The sequence below is a fragment of the Podarcis tiliguerta genome (genome assembly GCF_965153285.1).
Source record: "Podarcis tiliguerta genome assembly, chromosome: Z".
NCBI lineage: Eukaryota > Metazoa > Chordata > Lepidosauria > Squamata > Lacertidae > Podarcis > Podarcis tiliguerta.
The window spans coordinates 24,211,798-24,227,681 of record NC_139553.1 but is presented as its reverse complement, the minus strand read 5'-3'; the positions used below and the strand labels follow the sequence as shown (position 1 = coordinate 24,227,681).

At 45.4% G+C, this 15,884-nt stretch overlaps 1 protein-coding gene across 7 annotated transcripts in view; it reads right to left on the bottom strand.

Annotated features, from left to right (window-relative positions):
- TRPC5 (transient receptor potential cation channel subfamily C member 5) overlaps positions 1 to 15,884 on the bottom strand; it is a 171,234-nt gene that overhangs the window by 71,912 nt on the left and 83,438 nt on the right. For all 7 annotated transcript variants that reach the window (XM_083423493.1, XM_083423494.1, XM_083423496.1 and 4 more), the window contains one exon: positions 15,157 to 15,678. In XM_083423493.1, the coding sequence (XP_083279619.1) occupies positions 15,157 to 15,678 (522 nt within the window). The remainder of the gene's footprint in view (positions 1 to 15,156; positions 15,679 to 15,884) is intronic.

Below are 15,884 nucleotides of genomic sequence, written 5' to 3'. Positions count from 1 at the left end.
TACATACTTTGCAAAGTCATAAACTCCTTTACGAAGTGATACATTAATAGTACTATTTAGCTCAGGTGTAAAAAGATAGCTTGCAAGGAATGGGAAAGGAAAGGCATTACATTTATAGATGTTTATACTTATCGTTAAATAAAAAAAGCTTCCATATATCATAGAAGGCAAATTGCCTTTTTATGCAACTGGCAGAGAATTAATTATACAGGAAATATTACAATATGCCCTACAGTGATTTTGGTAGAATATTGTTTATAAATGTCAAAATTCAAAATGAAACGCTCAGTATCTCTCTGCCTTTCAGGTCCTGGAAGCTCTGTCCCTATGCAGGATGGATGCACACCATGAATTTCAAATATACCAAGGGCATTTGATGAATTATTTACAAGATGGGAGGGACATAATTGCTTGTGATATATTTATGCATGCTGTGGATAAAAATAAGGCAATTTCAGCACAGTACAAAACCTTTTGTTTCATCAGTTGGTTGTGCATCTGTGAACACATATTTATTTCCTCCACTAGTTAAAGTCCCTAAGATCAAGAGATCATGTTGTTATGAAGTTGTGGGGTGCCTAGGCTCCCCTTCTAATTCCTGGAACCCCTTTATAATTCCTGGGCGCCATACACGGGATTTAGCATGTTAACACGAAAGCTAGGAGCCAGCCTGGTGATGGCCTGCTTAAGATTGATCGTTAGCTGTGAGAAAGTGAGTGGCTCTGTGCCAGAGGGCAAATGAGGGTGGCTCCTCCCACAACTCAGAATTGGTTAGAAAGACAAAGCCTTTAAAGTAGAGTTTGTAGAGCTGGAAGGAGGGCAGTTGTTTTAGGATTGCAGTTGGGGATGATATGGGCTGGAGGAAAAATAGTGGCAGTCTGTTAAACACAGCAAGCTGAAGAGAGGAAGTAAGAGCACAAAGTGGGCTGACTGTTTGAATCCATGGCTGCAGCTATGGGAGAAATGAAACCCTTTCGGAGTGTAACGTTGGAATCCCCTGTATTATAGTCTCAAGTTGTATATATACATGTAAATAAACCATATATCATAAAGACACCGCAATCTCTACTGCGCCTCATTTCCAAAGGAAACACAAACCCTAGGGAAGTACCTGAAACCCCTGGAATTGATCACGGTTGTGGAGATTGGGGTGGCATATAACAATATTCTTAAAAGAGGCAAACAGGGCTATGTTTGAAGCGTTCATATTACCTGCTTTACTTATTTGGATTTCAAAGGACAGGCAGATAGAAAAGACCCTCTTCTAGGTTTCCAATAGATGCTCAACAGCCCCTGAGCATCAACACACACTTTCTTCATTGATCCACTCTCTATACCAGCTATTTTTTATCTTCCATTTCTCTCTTAAGAACATACAAAGAGCCTGCTGGATCAGACCAATAGTCCATGTGGTTAAGTATCCTGCTCTCACAGTGGCCAATCAGATGCATGCAGGACCCAAGCACTCTCCCTTCTTGTGGCTTCCAGCAAATGGAATTCAGAAGCACTGCTTTCTCCAACAAGGGAGGTAGAGCATAGCTATCATGGCTAGGGCTGGGAGATATCTGGTTTTCAACATTGTGATATTTCACCAGCTGGAACACCATGATATATGACAATGTCTGAAATAAGGATGGAGCTGTGTAGAGGCATTGGCTGGCTTCACAAGTTTTCCCCCACATTTGATTTTTGAATTGCACGCGCGCGCACACATCATGATTCACTATATATTGCCAGGTCAAACACTATGAAACTGATATCACGATATGGACTTCAAACCGGTTTTGGATGATATATTAATATATCGCCCAGCCTTAATCATAGCTAGTAACCGTCCATAGCCTCTCCTCCATGAATCTCTCTAAACCTCTTCTAAAGGCATCTAGGTTGATGGCCTTCACTGCCTACTGGGGGAGTGAGTTCCATGGTTTAACTATGCACCCAACTGCCAATCCCAAACCCCACAGTTTACTAATATCTCCCTGTCACTGTCACCACTGACAGGAGAGAGAAGGGGTGAAGAGGAGAAAGCCTTTCTCTCCTTTTCCCCTACCTGCAGGACAACTGCTATCTGTAGTTGAGAAGGCAATGAAGAAGAGAAAGTCTTTTTATAGTGGCAGCAGCAGCAGCAGCAACATCAGGGGAAGAGCAGAAAGGCTTGAAAAACCTGCCCCACACTATCTGCCTGCTTGTTCCCAAATACTGTATTTTTGGCCCTATAGGACGCACTTTTCCCCCTCCAAAAATAAAGGGGAAATCTGGGTGCGTCCTATGGAGTGAATGCAGGCTTTAGCTGAAGCTTGGAGAGTGAGAGGGGTCAGTGCGCACCGACCCCTCTCGCTCTCCAGGCTTCGGGAACACATCCGCAGCCTAGGCAGCCCTGCAGGAGGTCCCGCAGGGATGTCTAGGCTGCGGATAGCAGCCTGCTTCCCGGAGCATCGGGCGCCCTGAAAGCAGAGCGCCCGGCGCTTGGGGAACACATCCGCAGCCTAGGCAGCCCTGCGGGAAGTCGAGCGCCATCAATAATGGCGGAATCCCTCTGATCTCTGGAGGGACGAGCTCCGAAGAAGTCGGGTCTTACCGCTGCGGCGAAGTGGGGGACCCCTGAAATCGCAGGCGGGTGAAGCCTGCGACCGTGGGACTCGGCGGGCACCTTTTGCGCCCCCCCCCAAATCGGCAAAGGAACCCAGCAGCAGCCTGCCGCCCGGCCGGCGGGGCGCCCTGAAGCAGGGCGCCCCGAGCGCCAGACGGACATCCGCAGCGTGGGGAGCCCTGCAGGAGTTCCCCACAGGGCTCACCACGCTGCGGATAGCAGCCTGCTGCCCGGCGCGTGGGGCACCCTGAAGCAGAGCGCCCTGCGCGCCAGACAGACATCGGCCGGCCCCACAAGGCTCGGCGGGACAGCAGGGAGGCGCAGCGTCGCCATCCCGCTGTTCCTCGACCTGGTTCGGTTTCCCCGACCTGCTTTTGGGGGGGAAATAAAGGGATTCCCCCCCTTTATTTCACCCCCAAAAAACTAGGTGCGTCCTATGGGACGGAGCGTCCTATGGGACGGAAAATACGGTACCTCCTCCTTGTCCCCTGGGCTGCTCACTGGCCTGGGCAGTTCCACAGCTACTACCTTTCTTTGTGGCCCCTTTCTTTCTCCTCTGCCTCCAGTGCCACTGAGGTGCTGTTTGTGTTGTGCTGTCAAGCTGTAGTTGGTGTGGCCACCCATTGGCAGCCATACTAACTGCAGCATGACAACTATTTTTTCCTTACAAAAATATTATATAGTAAGATAGCCCTTTTGCCTTAATGTATTTATTTGTTCCCTCAAAGTTGAGATAAATCTTTATCGTACTCCCGCACAAATATGCCTTGGATTATTTCCAGTCTTGAATTGTGCTTCCTCTCTGATGCCTCATGGGGATTGGGGAGGGGGAGGTGAATGATGCTGGATTACAGAGTAAAATATCATTTCCGACTTCAAGAGGCAGAACAGCAACAACATCAGTTTGAAACCAAATAATTTTGTTGGATTTTTATACATTTTTGCTGCTTTCAATCTCTCTCTCCCCACCCCCCGGGTTTACTCCCCTCCCCTCTTCAAAGCACATTTCAAGACTTACTTCCAAAGATAAAATACCTGAGCCATAATTTTTGCTGGAGACATTTAAGTAGACAAAAACCACCAGAGAAATATATTCCCTAGCAGTATATGGACAGTCTTACCAGCTATTCCATGGAAAGCTCTGCGGCGCATTGAATCTGTCAAGTGTGGCACTACCCCTGGCAGTACAGCATTCCCCAAAGACCATGAGGGAAGCTGGAGAATTTCTATGGAGCACTGTGGTCCACTTTAAAAAAGGGGGGGGGGGCTTTTAAAAATGTCAGTGACACATGAAGAATGAGTTCAGGGCATGTGGAAATAGAAACTCTTGTGGCACGCACTGTGTCTTTCACGCACAAAAATAACCCTCGGGTTTATTGACAGAAAGCCAAGGACTTGTCATTGCTTTGAGCCAGGGAGTAAGATGCAACCCACTTTTTAAATGTCTTTTGCTGTGGTCTGTAGTGGTAAAACACAGCAGTTCGTTAATATATCCTTCAAAAGCTCACAGAAGAAAATAAGTGAATTACATTTGTAAGACTCCCATCCTCACACTAAACATTATCCTGCTATAAGTGCATACCCTCCAACATTTCTCCGATGAAAATAGGGACGTCCCATTCCATAATGATAATTTTACTATTTATACACCACACATCTTATTGGGTGCCTCAGCCACTCTGGGTAGCTTCCAACAAATATAAAAACATCGTAAGGCATTAAACATTAAAAAAAAAACCTTCCCTATACAGGATTTCCTTCAGACAGCTCGAGAGTCAGAAAACTCTATACCCTCCAACATTTCTCCAATGAAAATAGGGACATCCTAAGGAAAAGTTGGACATTCTGGGATCAAATCACAAACTGGGACTGCTTCTCCAAATCAGGGGTGTCCCTGGAAAATAGGGAGACTTAGAGGGTCTGTAAGTGTTGTGCTGCTAAATTCCATCTGAAATATTCCATTGAACCTTCACCCTTATGAAAAAAAGCAGTTATTTTTCCACATCTTTCATGGGGGCAGAGGAATTTCAGTGCATTTTGCAGGTAGGTCAAGGCTAAGAACATACAGAAATAAAAAGCAACAAAGAGAAGAGAAGAAAAATGAGACAGACAGATAGAAAAGAACTTATTTTTAAGGTCTTTATCAGATTCAGAGAATAAATTTAAAACTGTCAAATATGGAGAGGGAGGGAATGATAGTTTGATTTGTCATTAGAGAAATCTCATTGGCCCAGAATTCTGAAATCCCGGGGCAGTCTGACCATATGTACCCATAGCTCTTTTCTGTTTGTCTGTTTTTCTCCTTTCTCATCTCTTCTATCACTGCTGAAGTTTAGATGATAAAGAAAGAGCATGGGCATAGGGAACCTGTCTTTCCAACTTACAAAACTTTATAAAACTCGATGTGCATTGATGGTGCTTTAATACAACAAAAACAATGGTGGTAATAATAATAATAATAATAATAATAATAATAATAATAATATTTACTACCTAAGTATATGTTTGTGCTGAGGTGGGAGCAGGAGGATTCTGACATGCTGCTATTTTGTATCAAGACAAGCAGGCAACCACCAGCCTAGCCATAGACTGGTTTGGGTCTTGCAATTGGAAAAAATGAAAGTGTTTGCTATTTTGGTTGAAAATGTGCTATAATAACATAAATTGCCTTGTAATAATAGGTTGTCGTGCTGTACAGATCAAAATGAACTTCACCAGCTACAGGCTGTGATCTACATGGTGGTACCTTTGTGCCCATGTGTCTAAGTGTTTTCGTTCATTTATTTGACTATTTGTATCCTCCCTGTGGATCTAAAGTGCCAGAAGACTGGTAACAGCATAAAAACTAACAAACCATTACAAGCACGAGACTCAAAACATTCAATTAAGCAGCAGCATCAACAACAGCAGAAAGAAAACCCAAAAGCTTTTCCTCTAAATATTTCTTTGTAGCAAGGTCAGACCCTCATTCCTGTCTCTGATGAATCCCTGCCCCAATGAGTCTTGAAAGGGATGTTGCATATGATAATGCATGAGTCACTAATCTTTTGGGGCCAATGGGCACACTGCCATTTTGAGGAAGTGTTATGGGCACCACTCACAAAATGGCTGCTGTGGGGTGTGGCATAGCACAAAATGGCTGCTTTGGGAAGGGGCAAAATAGAAAAGGGCAGAAACAGAGCAGAAAAATAGAAAGTGCTACAAAATGTTTTGAGTCTACCCCCTCTCTATTAAGTACCCTGATATACAATGGGAGGTAAGACACCAACATCAAGCACCACTATGCTCACTCACAGAAATAATCTATTGTACCTCATCTCTCCTCAGAATGGAAGGAAGGGTGAGTGTCCAATCCTGGCATCCAATGAAATGGGGGCATATTTAAGGGGATGTGTTCTAGGGCTATGCCATACCCTCCAACATTTCTCTAATGAAAATAGGGACATCCAATTCCATAACAATGATTCTACTATTTATACTACTTTACTATTTATATCTTTCTGGGTTTCCCAGCTACTCCAAGTGGCTTCCACCATATATGTAAAAACATTAAAAAATTAAACATTTTAAAAGAACCCTTCCCTATACAGGATTGCCTTCAGATGGCTCGGGAATTGGATAACTCCATACCCTCCAAATTTTCCCCAATGAAAATAGAGCCATCCTACCATACCATCCAACATTTCTCCAATGAAAATAGGGATGTCCTAAGGAAAAGAGGGACATTCCAGGATCAAATCATAAACTGGGACGGCTTCTCTAATCAGGGACATCCCTGGAAAATAGGGACATTTGAAGGTTCTGCTATGCACTTTGCACTTTGCTTTTCCAGCACAGCCCCTGTAGGCGAATGCAGTGTGGCTGCTTCCCATTGACATATCCCTGCCCACTGAGGTCCCAATCCCTAATAGCCCTAGATTACTCCAAGCAGCCTGGGACAATCTGGGGCTGTTTCCACCCAACTCAGACAAAGTCTGGACACCCAGACTCTCCCTTGGACACACACCCATCTTCTGGGCATGCAAGAAGCATTTTGAGAGTTCAAAAACCAATTCTAGCCTGGCGAAAGAACTTTCAAGGAAGGTATGAAGCAGGACTGGTGATGGGTGTGGCCTGAGCAGAGCCATATAGAAAGTCCTAGGGGGCTGTGTTTGGCCCCCAGGCTTGAAGTTCTGCTATCCTGGTCTACAACACCCAGAGCTGAACACCATACTATAGATACAGATTGACTGATGCCTAATGGGGAGGAACCAGCAGAACATGATCCATGCACTATGCTTTGGTTAGCATTATTGTTGGACAATTTTGTTTTGCAGGGACAAAGGTAAAAAGAGAGTTGAGGCACAAGCTCTCAGGTGACATAGATCACAACTTCAACAAGACCTGCAACAAGCAATAAGCTAATCACTATTTTCACCAGGCAACCATTCCTATTAAGAGACAAGTGTCTCTGGACAAGCTCCATCCTCACTCTGGACTAGAATCAATAAAGTCCCTGTCCCATCATAATCACTACACACTTCATGTCCAAATCAACTCCCCCAAACCATTTAACTCTAAGGGGATGAATTAGTTTTGCCCCTCAAACCTGTCCCTGTTCCCTCATTCCAATGCTGTTCCCTTGTGAAACTGATTTGAGGTGAACAAATCTTTCAGTTCAGTTTCTCATGTTTCCAATCAAGTTCAGTTTGCTCCATAGCCACATACATTTGCGGATCTTTCCTTTTTTTAAAAAAGTTTGTGTGAAAATTCATATGCGTTTCTGTACACATGCCTCATAATATGAGCAGTTTTGGACAACGTTTTGCCTAGGCTTGCATTTCTGTAAGAACCCCCCCCCCCCAAAAAAGTAGATTTTTGTATGCTGTTTTCGCTAATATAAATATGTTCTCATGTGCTTTTCACTAATAAGTACATTTTTATATGGCTTCTTGGGCTGCTGAAATTGGAGAAGTGTAAATTTCAAAGGAGATCTGCATTTAGGTTCATGTATTGGTTTGGGAAATGCAGATTTGGTGAACTTGCATTAAAGCACAAGCGGAATTAATTCCTGCCCCATCTATAGGTATGTCTTAATCCATGCTACATGTGATGCCTAAGGAGCGCATTCAGCCATTTCAGCTGCTCCCTCTTTTCACTGTCCTGTCCCTTCCTCATCAACTCTTTTGCCCTTTCTGTGGGTGATGAGTACAGGGATGGTGGTGGTTCTGACAGCCAGCCCAGGCAACCGGAGTAAGGATCTCCAGTCCTGGGGCAAGGATGGCCAGACCCAGTGGCTTCTTAGTGGAGATCAGTGGAGGATCCAGCTGCCCTTGCTCTTCATCAGGCCTTAGATATGAGGTCTGGGTAGGGCTGAGCCCTGACTGACAACTTCGCTATTACCTCTGCTCCCATATTCATGCTGAGATGCCCTTGACCCACTGGCTGCCACCCCTTGACCCCACTTCCCTGGGCTTCACTAAGTCCCACTCCATGAGATCCTGAACTTTGAATCACTACACTTTATCTTTCAGACTCCACTGAAGTCCCAGAGAAGCCATACGGCATATATTTAACCTGATCTTAAATACCTGGTTTACAGTTCAGAAGCACTTCAGAATAATTACTCTTTGTTTTCACAGTTGCACAGACATGAATAAACTGTAAGTGTGACCAGGAAGCGCCATCTGGCCATGTTCTGTACGTGCATTTGAATGTTCTCACACATTCTTAGAGCTGACTGAAGTTCAAAACAATTGATGCTAATTGGATACTAATCGTAGATCTGGAGCTACAGAGAGATCTTGCACCTCCAAGGGAATTGTTCCCACATTGGTGACAACAGTCTCTATCTGCTCACAGGCAAGGAAGGAATTCTAGAGGGTTACAGCTGAAATAACTTGAATCATTCAGAGGGCATGTTGCTTTCTCTGAGAAGCTCTGAGCCCCAACCACTTCCTTGTACCAGGGATAGCAATTCTCCTGCTTATTTACACCTCCATTAGAATGCAAGAGCCCTGTTGGCTCAAACCAGAGCAACAATCTAGTCCAGCATCCTGCATCTCACAGCAGCCAGTCAGATGTACCCAGGGAGTCTTCAAGTGGAGCACTACAACACCAACCTCCACACAGTGTCTAATGCTTTTTAAAAGCCATCTAAGTTAGTGGCTGGCACCAATTATTGAGATAATAAATTATATAAATTAACCATGGTTGCAAACATATATGCATTTACTCGGGATTAATTCCCATTTAATTTAACAGGGCTTGCTTCTAAGTAGACCCTATAGGATTGCACTATTAAGCATATTCATTTTATTTGTTATTATGAGGAATAGCAGGTGGTGAGGTGGCATGGGTGGGGGCATGGCTGCTCTGCTGGCTTCCCAGCACAGTGAGCACTGGTACTTACTGAGAGGAAGGAGTGAGACTCAGTTAGTGTGGTATAGTGGCAGCAGAAGCATCACAGTGGCTCCTTCGCAATGCACTGCACCATGCCAAGCTCACCTTGCCCCACCTCACCAGCCACTACAGTGGTGCCCCGCAAGACAAATGCCTCGGAAGACGAAAAACTCGCAAGACGAAAGAGTTTTCCGTTTTCTGAGTTGCTTTGCAAGACGGATTTCCCTATGGGCTTGCTTCGCAAGACGAAATGTCTTGCGCCTTTTTTTTTAAAACCGCCAATGCATTCCTATGGGAAACCGTCAATACACATTGGTGCTTCGCAAGACGAAAAAACTCGTAGAACGAAAAAACTCGCAGAACGAATTAATTTCGTCTTGCGAGGCACCACTGTACTGATTATGAGTAAACTGATGGGATAGCAGTTTTTCCTGTGCTCCATGCACTGTGCAGGAAAAAGAGAGAGAGAGAGAGGGAGAGGGAGAGAGAGAGAGAGAGAGAGAGAGAGAGATGTGCATGCAATATTCTTTTAACAGCTGGGGAAGACACAAACAGAAGGTCTGCACCAAACAAACATTTTATAATCAGAAATGAAAGAGCACTCAGACTCCTAATGCATGCCTCTTCCTTGAAGCTCCTATCTGAGCCCGTGAGGGTTATCTCTAGCTACAGTGTATTTGAAGCCATTCAGTATCTTGATATGGACTGCAGTAGTTTACCTGCAGTTCCAAATCCCACTTCAGTTGTGGACAACTCATGGCTGCACTAGCATTCTTTGAGGGCAGCCATGACCGTTAAAATGGTCCATAAGAGTGGATGTGACTGTTGTCAAAGCACATCAGCTATGGACATCACACTTGTGTGATGCCATGGTCAATTACTACTAGGCTCCAGGTCAAAAAGAATTATGTTTCTCCAGGCTTTTAATGGCTTTTAATTAGTGTGCAGTGGTTTTAATTAAATGGCTCTTGAGGATTCTGTGGAAATGCCATGGTTGTATTTGTTGTCATTTGGTTTTAATATTATTTGTAAGCAACCTTGGGAATTTTATATCAAAAGGTGGTGATAACGGATAGATTAAAGATCATCAGGTCCCCAAAGGGATTCTTTTTTAAAAAATATTTTTATTATACAATTTTAAATTCTCAAACCATATAATCACGGTTTGAGAGAGAGAGCGATCTACCTGCAACGATCGTCCTGGTGATATTTTTCCTTATTTATTCCTTATTTAATTTGTCTCAAGTTATTCCATTTTGTTAATTCTACCCCCTTTCCCCCTTCCTTCCTCTTCCCTTCCCCTTCAGGGGCTTTGCCCCATGGGACCTTCGGCCCCTGGCAAGCTCTGGTCTCAGAGCTTTTCACTGCCGAGTTGGTCGCTTAAAGGTAAAGGTAAAGGGACCCCTGACCATTAGGTCCAGTCGTGACCGACTCTGGGGTTGCGGCGCTCATCTCATTTTACTGGCCGTGGGAGCTGGCATAAAGCTTCCGGTTCATGTGGCCAGCATGACTAAGCCGCTTCTGGCGAACCAGAGCAGCATACGGAAAGGCTGTTTACCTTCCCGCAGGAGCGGTACCTATTTATCTACTTGCACTTTGACGTGCTTTCGAACGGCTAGGTTGGCAGGAGCTGGGACAGAGCAACAGGAGCTCACCCCGTTGCGGGGATTCGAATCACCGACCTTCTGATTGGCAAGTCCTAGGCTCTGTGGTTTAACCCATAGCGCCACCCACGTCCCTCGGTTGGTCACTTAGGCAGCTCTTATTCCTTGTGGAGCTTACCGATTAGTTTTGTTTTAATTTGCCCAAGAGAACATCGACCTTGGTTGTTGTGTTCTGCAGTGTGCGATCCCACGGCTTTTGCCTTTGCGCTCTCCCTATCTGCTGAGCTCCCCACTCCCCCTGGTTCTTCTGGGCAGAGTTTTTTCGCTGCCGTTTCTGTCTGCTTTGCATACTGGGGTGCTTGGAATTAGGCTTGCTGTGGCAAATTCATCGAGCTGAATATTATAATCTTTTGGGTTGCTGGTGAGGAAATTTTAGGGGCCAGGAAGTCCCCCCCCCCTTCTTGCCCAGTAGCCATATTTAGCCTAGTGTGGCAGGAGCACCATTTTGTTTTGGCGCGAGTGCCATTTTATCAATTGAGTTTGTTAATAGTGTTCCCTTTGTTATTATTTTGCGTGAAGTGAGATTCAGGATGCCTGTTAAGAGGAATCCTAGTCCTGCTCTCCCTTCGAAAAGGGCAGTTAGAGGCCCTTCTCAGTCCCTTCACTCAGTGCAGGCCCCAGTGGTTCCTCAGCTGGATCACTTGGGTGCTAATATGGCAAATATTGGCTCAGATCCTGTGGCCCTGATTGCCGTATTTTTGCACCATAACACTCACTTCCCCCCCCCCCTAGAAAGTAAGGGGAAATGTCTGTGCGTGTTATGGAGTGAATGCCTACAGGTGGTGGGGGGAATCTGCTGCAGTCGTGAGCAGAGGATCCATGGTTCCCCTTCCTTCCCTCCTCCATGGTTACAAAGGTTGGATCCACATGGATCCTCAGGATTTTTGCATTGGGCTACTCCAAACTCACTGTCAGATCATATGTCTGTGGCCACAGCATGAACCACAAAAATCATATATCCACTATTTCGTTTAGAATATTTTTTTCTTGTTCTCCTCCTCTAAAAACTACGTGCGTGTTATGGTCTGGTATGTGTTATAGAGTGAAAAATACGGTAGGTTTAATTTGGAGCGTGGGTCTTTGGCTCAGCAGTTTGGGAGGCAAGCTGATCCCCAGCCTGACCCTTCCTCTCCCTCTACTATGTATGAGGCCCATGGTCCCTCTGATGTGAGTGAGGGGAGTGAGGCTTTGGATCCTCCTGGGGCTTTGTTTCCCCAATTTCTGTCTTCCAGGATCCCGGTCCCGGCCAGTCCTGGGGGTCGTCCCAGGCGTATGGGTGTCTTGGTGCAGCAGGCCTTTCAGTCTGGACTGCATTGTCCACTGGGCCAGCAGGACGGCGGAGGAGTCTGGATTTGGACGCAGGCTCGGGCTCCCTGACCACATGTGCGTATCCTGGATATCCAGATGAGGAATGCGTTGGGAGGAGCTTCTCCCAACAGTGCATGTGAAGGTGTTTGGGGAAGGCACGCCTGCAGCGATGGTGGTACAGCTGGGCGAGAACGATTTGCCGGAAGCTCCCAGCTTGAGCCTGCGGACCCGCATGCAGGAGGACTTGGAAGAGTTGAAGGCAGCTCTTCCTGGGCTCAAAATTTTTGGTCACAGCTATTGCAGTGATGTGAGTGGCGAGGAAGCCAATGCCCAGCTGCCACCGAGAGGGCCAGGAGGCGCGTCCAGAGCACAGTAACCAAGAAGGTTCTGGCCTTGGGTGGGATGGTGATCCATCACCTGGGCATTACCTTCCGATATGCATTCCTTTACAGGCTTGATGGGGTTCATCTGTCTTGATTGGGACTGCCATGTCAGCGGGATTAAGGGATTGGTTACAGGCGTGATTGGTTGGTGGCAAGCGCAGGTGCTCATGTGGCAGATAGGCTCTGGTTCAGGTGATAGGGATGGGAGAACGCTCTTGCCATCCCTATGTGAAGGGTATTCCGTTAAAGGAATCCAGGGACTCGATGGTTTGGTCAACCCCTGAGAGGGGGTTGTGCCTGTGCCTGAGTCCAGGGGGATATTTGGGTGGCGGAGGTATCCTGTTCTCGGCTTTCCGCTTATCCAAGTGTTCACCCTTGGCTGACCTATGCCGGAATCCTTGGTCAGCGCTACCTGCGTGGAAGAGAGCTAGTCAAACCAAAGCCTATGCAACCAGTCACTTTCTGTAATCAATAAAGTAGTGGCCTAAATTCTGCCAAAAACCAAAACCAAAATTTGAGTCTTGTGTGAATTTATTTAGGGGGGAGGTTTCTAGGTCTGAACACGCAACTCCCATTTAGTTTGGGGGCAGAGATTGCTTTGAGACAGCATCCTCAGAGAGGCTTGCCTGTCACCTCTATGGCCTTTTCAGCCCAGGTGAGTATATTTTTATTCACCTAGGTCAGGGGTCAGCAAACTTTTTCTGCAGGGGGCCGGTCCACTGTCCCTCAGACCTTGTGGGGGTCCGGACTATATTTTGAAGAAGAAGAAAAATGAACGAATTCCTATGCCCCAGAAATAACCCAGAAACGCATTTTAAATAAAAGCACATGTAAAAACACGCTGATTCCCGGACAGTCCACAGGCCAGATTTAGAAGGTGATTGGGCTGGATGCGGCCCCTAGGTCTTAGTTTACCTACTTATGACCTAGGTCATGTACATTGTTTTAGGCTATATCTGTTGCAATTTTGAAGTGGGGTGGGGGACAGAGTCTGTCTTTTATTGTTACATGTTAGTTTGAATTTTTATAAATATATACAGTATATTGCTTTGTATAGAGAACCAGTGTGGGTAGTTGTTGCGAGGGTCAGACTAGGACCTTGGAGAGACTAGGGTTTAAATTCCCACTAGGCAATCAAGATAATTGTGTGAACATGGGCTCATCATTGCCCCTCAGACCAACCTACCTTACAGGGTTGTTGTGAGGAATCAATGAGGAAGGGGTGGACCATGTACACCACCTTGAACTCCTTGGGGAAACGAGTGGGAATATAAATGAAATAAATAAATATAGATGAATGAGGGATGAATGAAATTCTGCTCAGGATGCGGGGATATATTGATAAATGTTTCTTGCCTTTATCTCATGCCTGCGAGTCTGTGACAAAGTAGGGAGTATTACTCCCCTCTACAGAGAGCTAGTTGTGGAATCTACACACATATAAAAACCACTCTGAAAATACTTTTTCAAAAAACATTTTAAAAAACACATTGAATTTTCCATAGGGCTCACCGTCACCATCTAATGCCACACTGTATATTGCACTTAAAACACACTTAAAATGTTTTATTTCCAGCTGTATAGCTGAGTCTACTGTTTCAATGCTGCCAGCTAACCAAATGATGCCCAAGGAAAACCAACCCTGACTAGTGGAACTGCCACCAACCCTGTAAAGTTTCCCAAATCTGTCCCTCAAATTTGAGTTTGGGGGGACACAGATCTGTTTCTGGACACCTTTCTGGATGCAGAAGAACAGATCTGGGACTCACCCAGCCAAGAGTCAATGATCCACTTCTTGTCCTCTGAGCCCCAAGCCCACAAGTTTCTCAGTAGGTGTCAGATATGGAGACAAAGCTTACCCTAAGAAGCCACACCAATATACGACGACAAATCCTTTATTAAGAGACTACAAAGCCAAATAGGACCCTTTGTATATGAAAACACAGCTTAAGAAACAAAGGACACTTTAAGGAATTCTGTTTCGGGGGGGGACGGGACAAAAGTAGCTTGCCTCACTATCATACGAACCATTTGAGTCACAGACCCACCAAGCGTACATGATTGTTGCAACATGGTCCCTCATCCAGATGGGGCACCCCAGAACCAAGTCAGAAGCCAGTTTTTTAATGCCAAAAGGCATGGATAGAAGGTAGATTTTTCCTTAAATCACCCAGGGCCTAATTTCCCCAGCATTCGAGGGTGTAAGCTTCAGCTGTTGAGTTGATTTTTGTAGTCACTATGACCTTCAGCAATCTCACAACAGATTTCCACACAGGTGGTAAATTCAGAGGTGTGGCAGGGAAGGTAGATGGAAACAGTTGGAGTCGGTTGGAGGCGGGCTCCATTTCACCTCCATGCATAGACTAATTAACTATGACTTTTTCCTCAGGAAGACTACAGCAAGAATCCCAAGTTAACCATTACAATAAACCAAAGAAATTGTAAATTTCGAGATCATAAATTTCTTTACATTTGTTATAATCTGCCCAGGGAGTATCTATTGATGGTAGACCACCACTCTCTTCATTTACTGATTGTATGTAAGATGCCCTGGGATCCTTTTTCTTTTTCTTTTCAAAGAACATGTCACATCCCGCCTAGAAATACACGCTGGCTCAGCCTTCCCCAGTCTGGTGCCCTCCAGATGTTACTGGACCACAACACATATAACTACTTAACCTTGTCCATGCAGGCTGCAGGCGCTGATGGGAGTTGGAGTCTAGCAAGATCTTTTCAGGGTAGAGGTATTGGTTTGGGGAAGGCTCTTCTAGCCCATGACATATGCATAGAGTTTTGGACCACCCCCAAGTAGGAAAACAGCCCTTACCTCTTTCTGATGGTACTTTATTGCTACCTTTAGCTTTGCCAAGTCATGACATTTCTGCGGGTCTAATTCTTCGCTTTGGTCATCCCTGTGGTTCAAGATGATTTCCAGCTCCCTGGAGCTCCGTGCCTGGTCCAGAAGGTCTTTAGCAAACCTCTTGCACTGCTGTGAAAGCTCCTCATACTCGGCCTTGAACTCATTTTCCACTTTGCTGAGCTCCTTCAGCTCCCAACCCAGCCGGAAGGCCGTCAGGATCGGGTCCTCACTAGATAAGGCAATCAACGAAGGGCTGGCCAAAGCTTTGTAAATATTCAGCCTTGACCTGGAATGCCTCAGGCTGTCTACTTCAGAACTGGAGACGCATTCCACACAATTGCATCTGATCTGATGCGGGCGCGGGATCGTGACCCGTCTTTGGACTAGCAGCTTGATGATTTCATAGTTGTTGGTGTGAGCCGCCAGCATTATGGGGGTTATATCAGGGGTGAACTCCGAAAACTGAGTGTCCATCATTAATGTGGGGACCTGCACAAAATGAATAAATGAGTTAAGATCTTTCTTCCAGAAACCATATAAATCATGGCAGATCAGGAGCATACATAATAAAGGACATCAAAAAGATATAAAGGACATATAGTATTGTGCTGGGTTTTGTGATTTTATGTCTCAGTATTTTCCTGTGTGACACCCAGAGAGCAATAGCTATCAGGCATCTAATAAATTTAGAATAA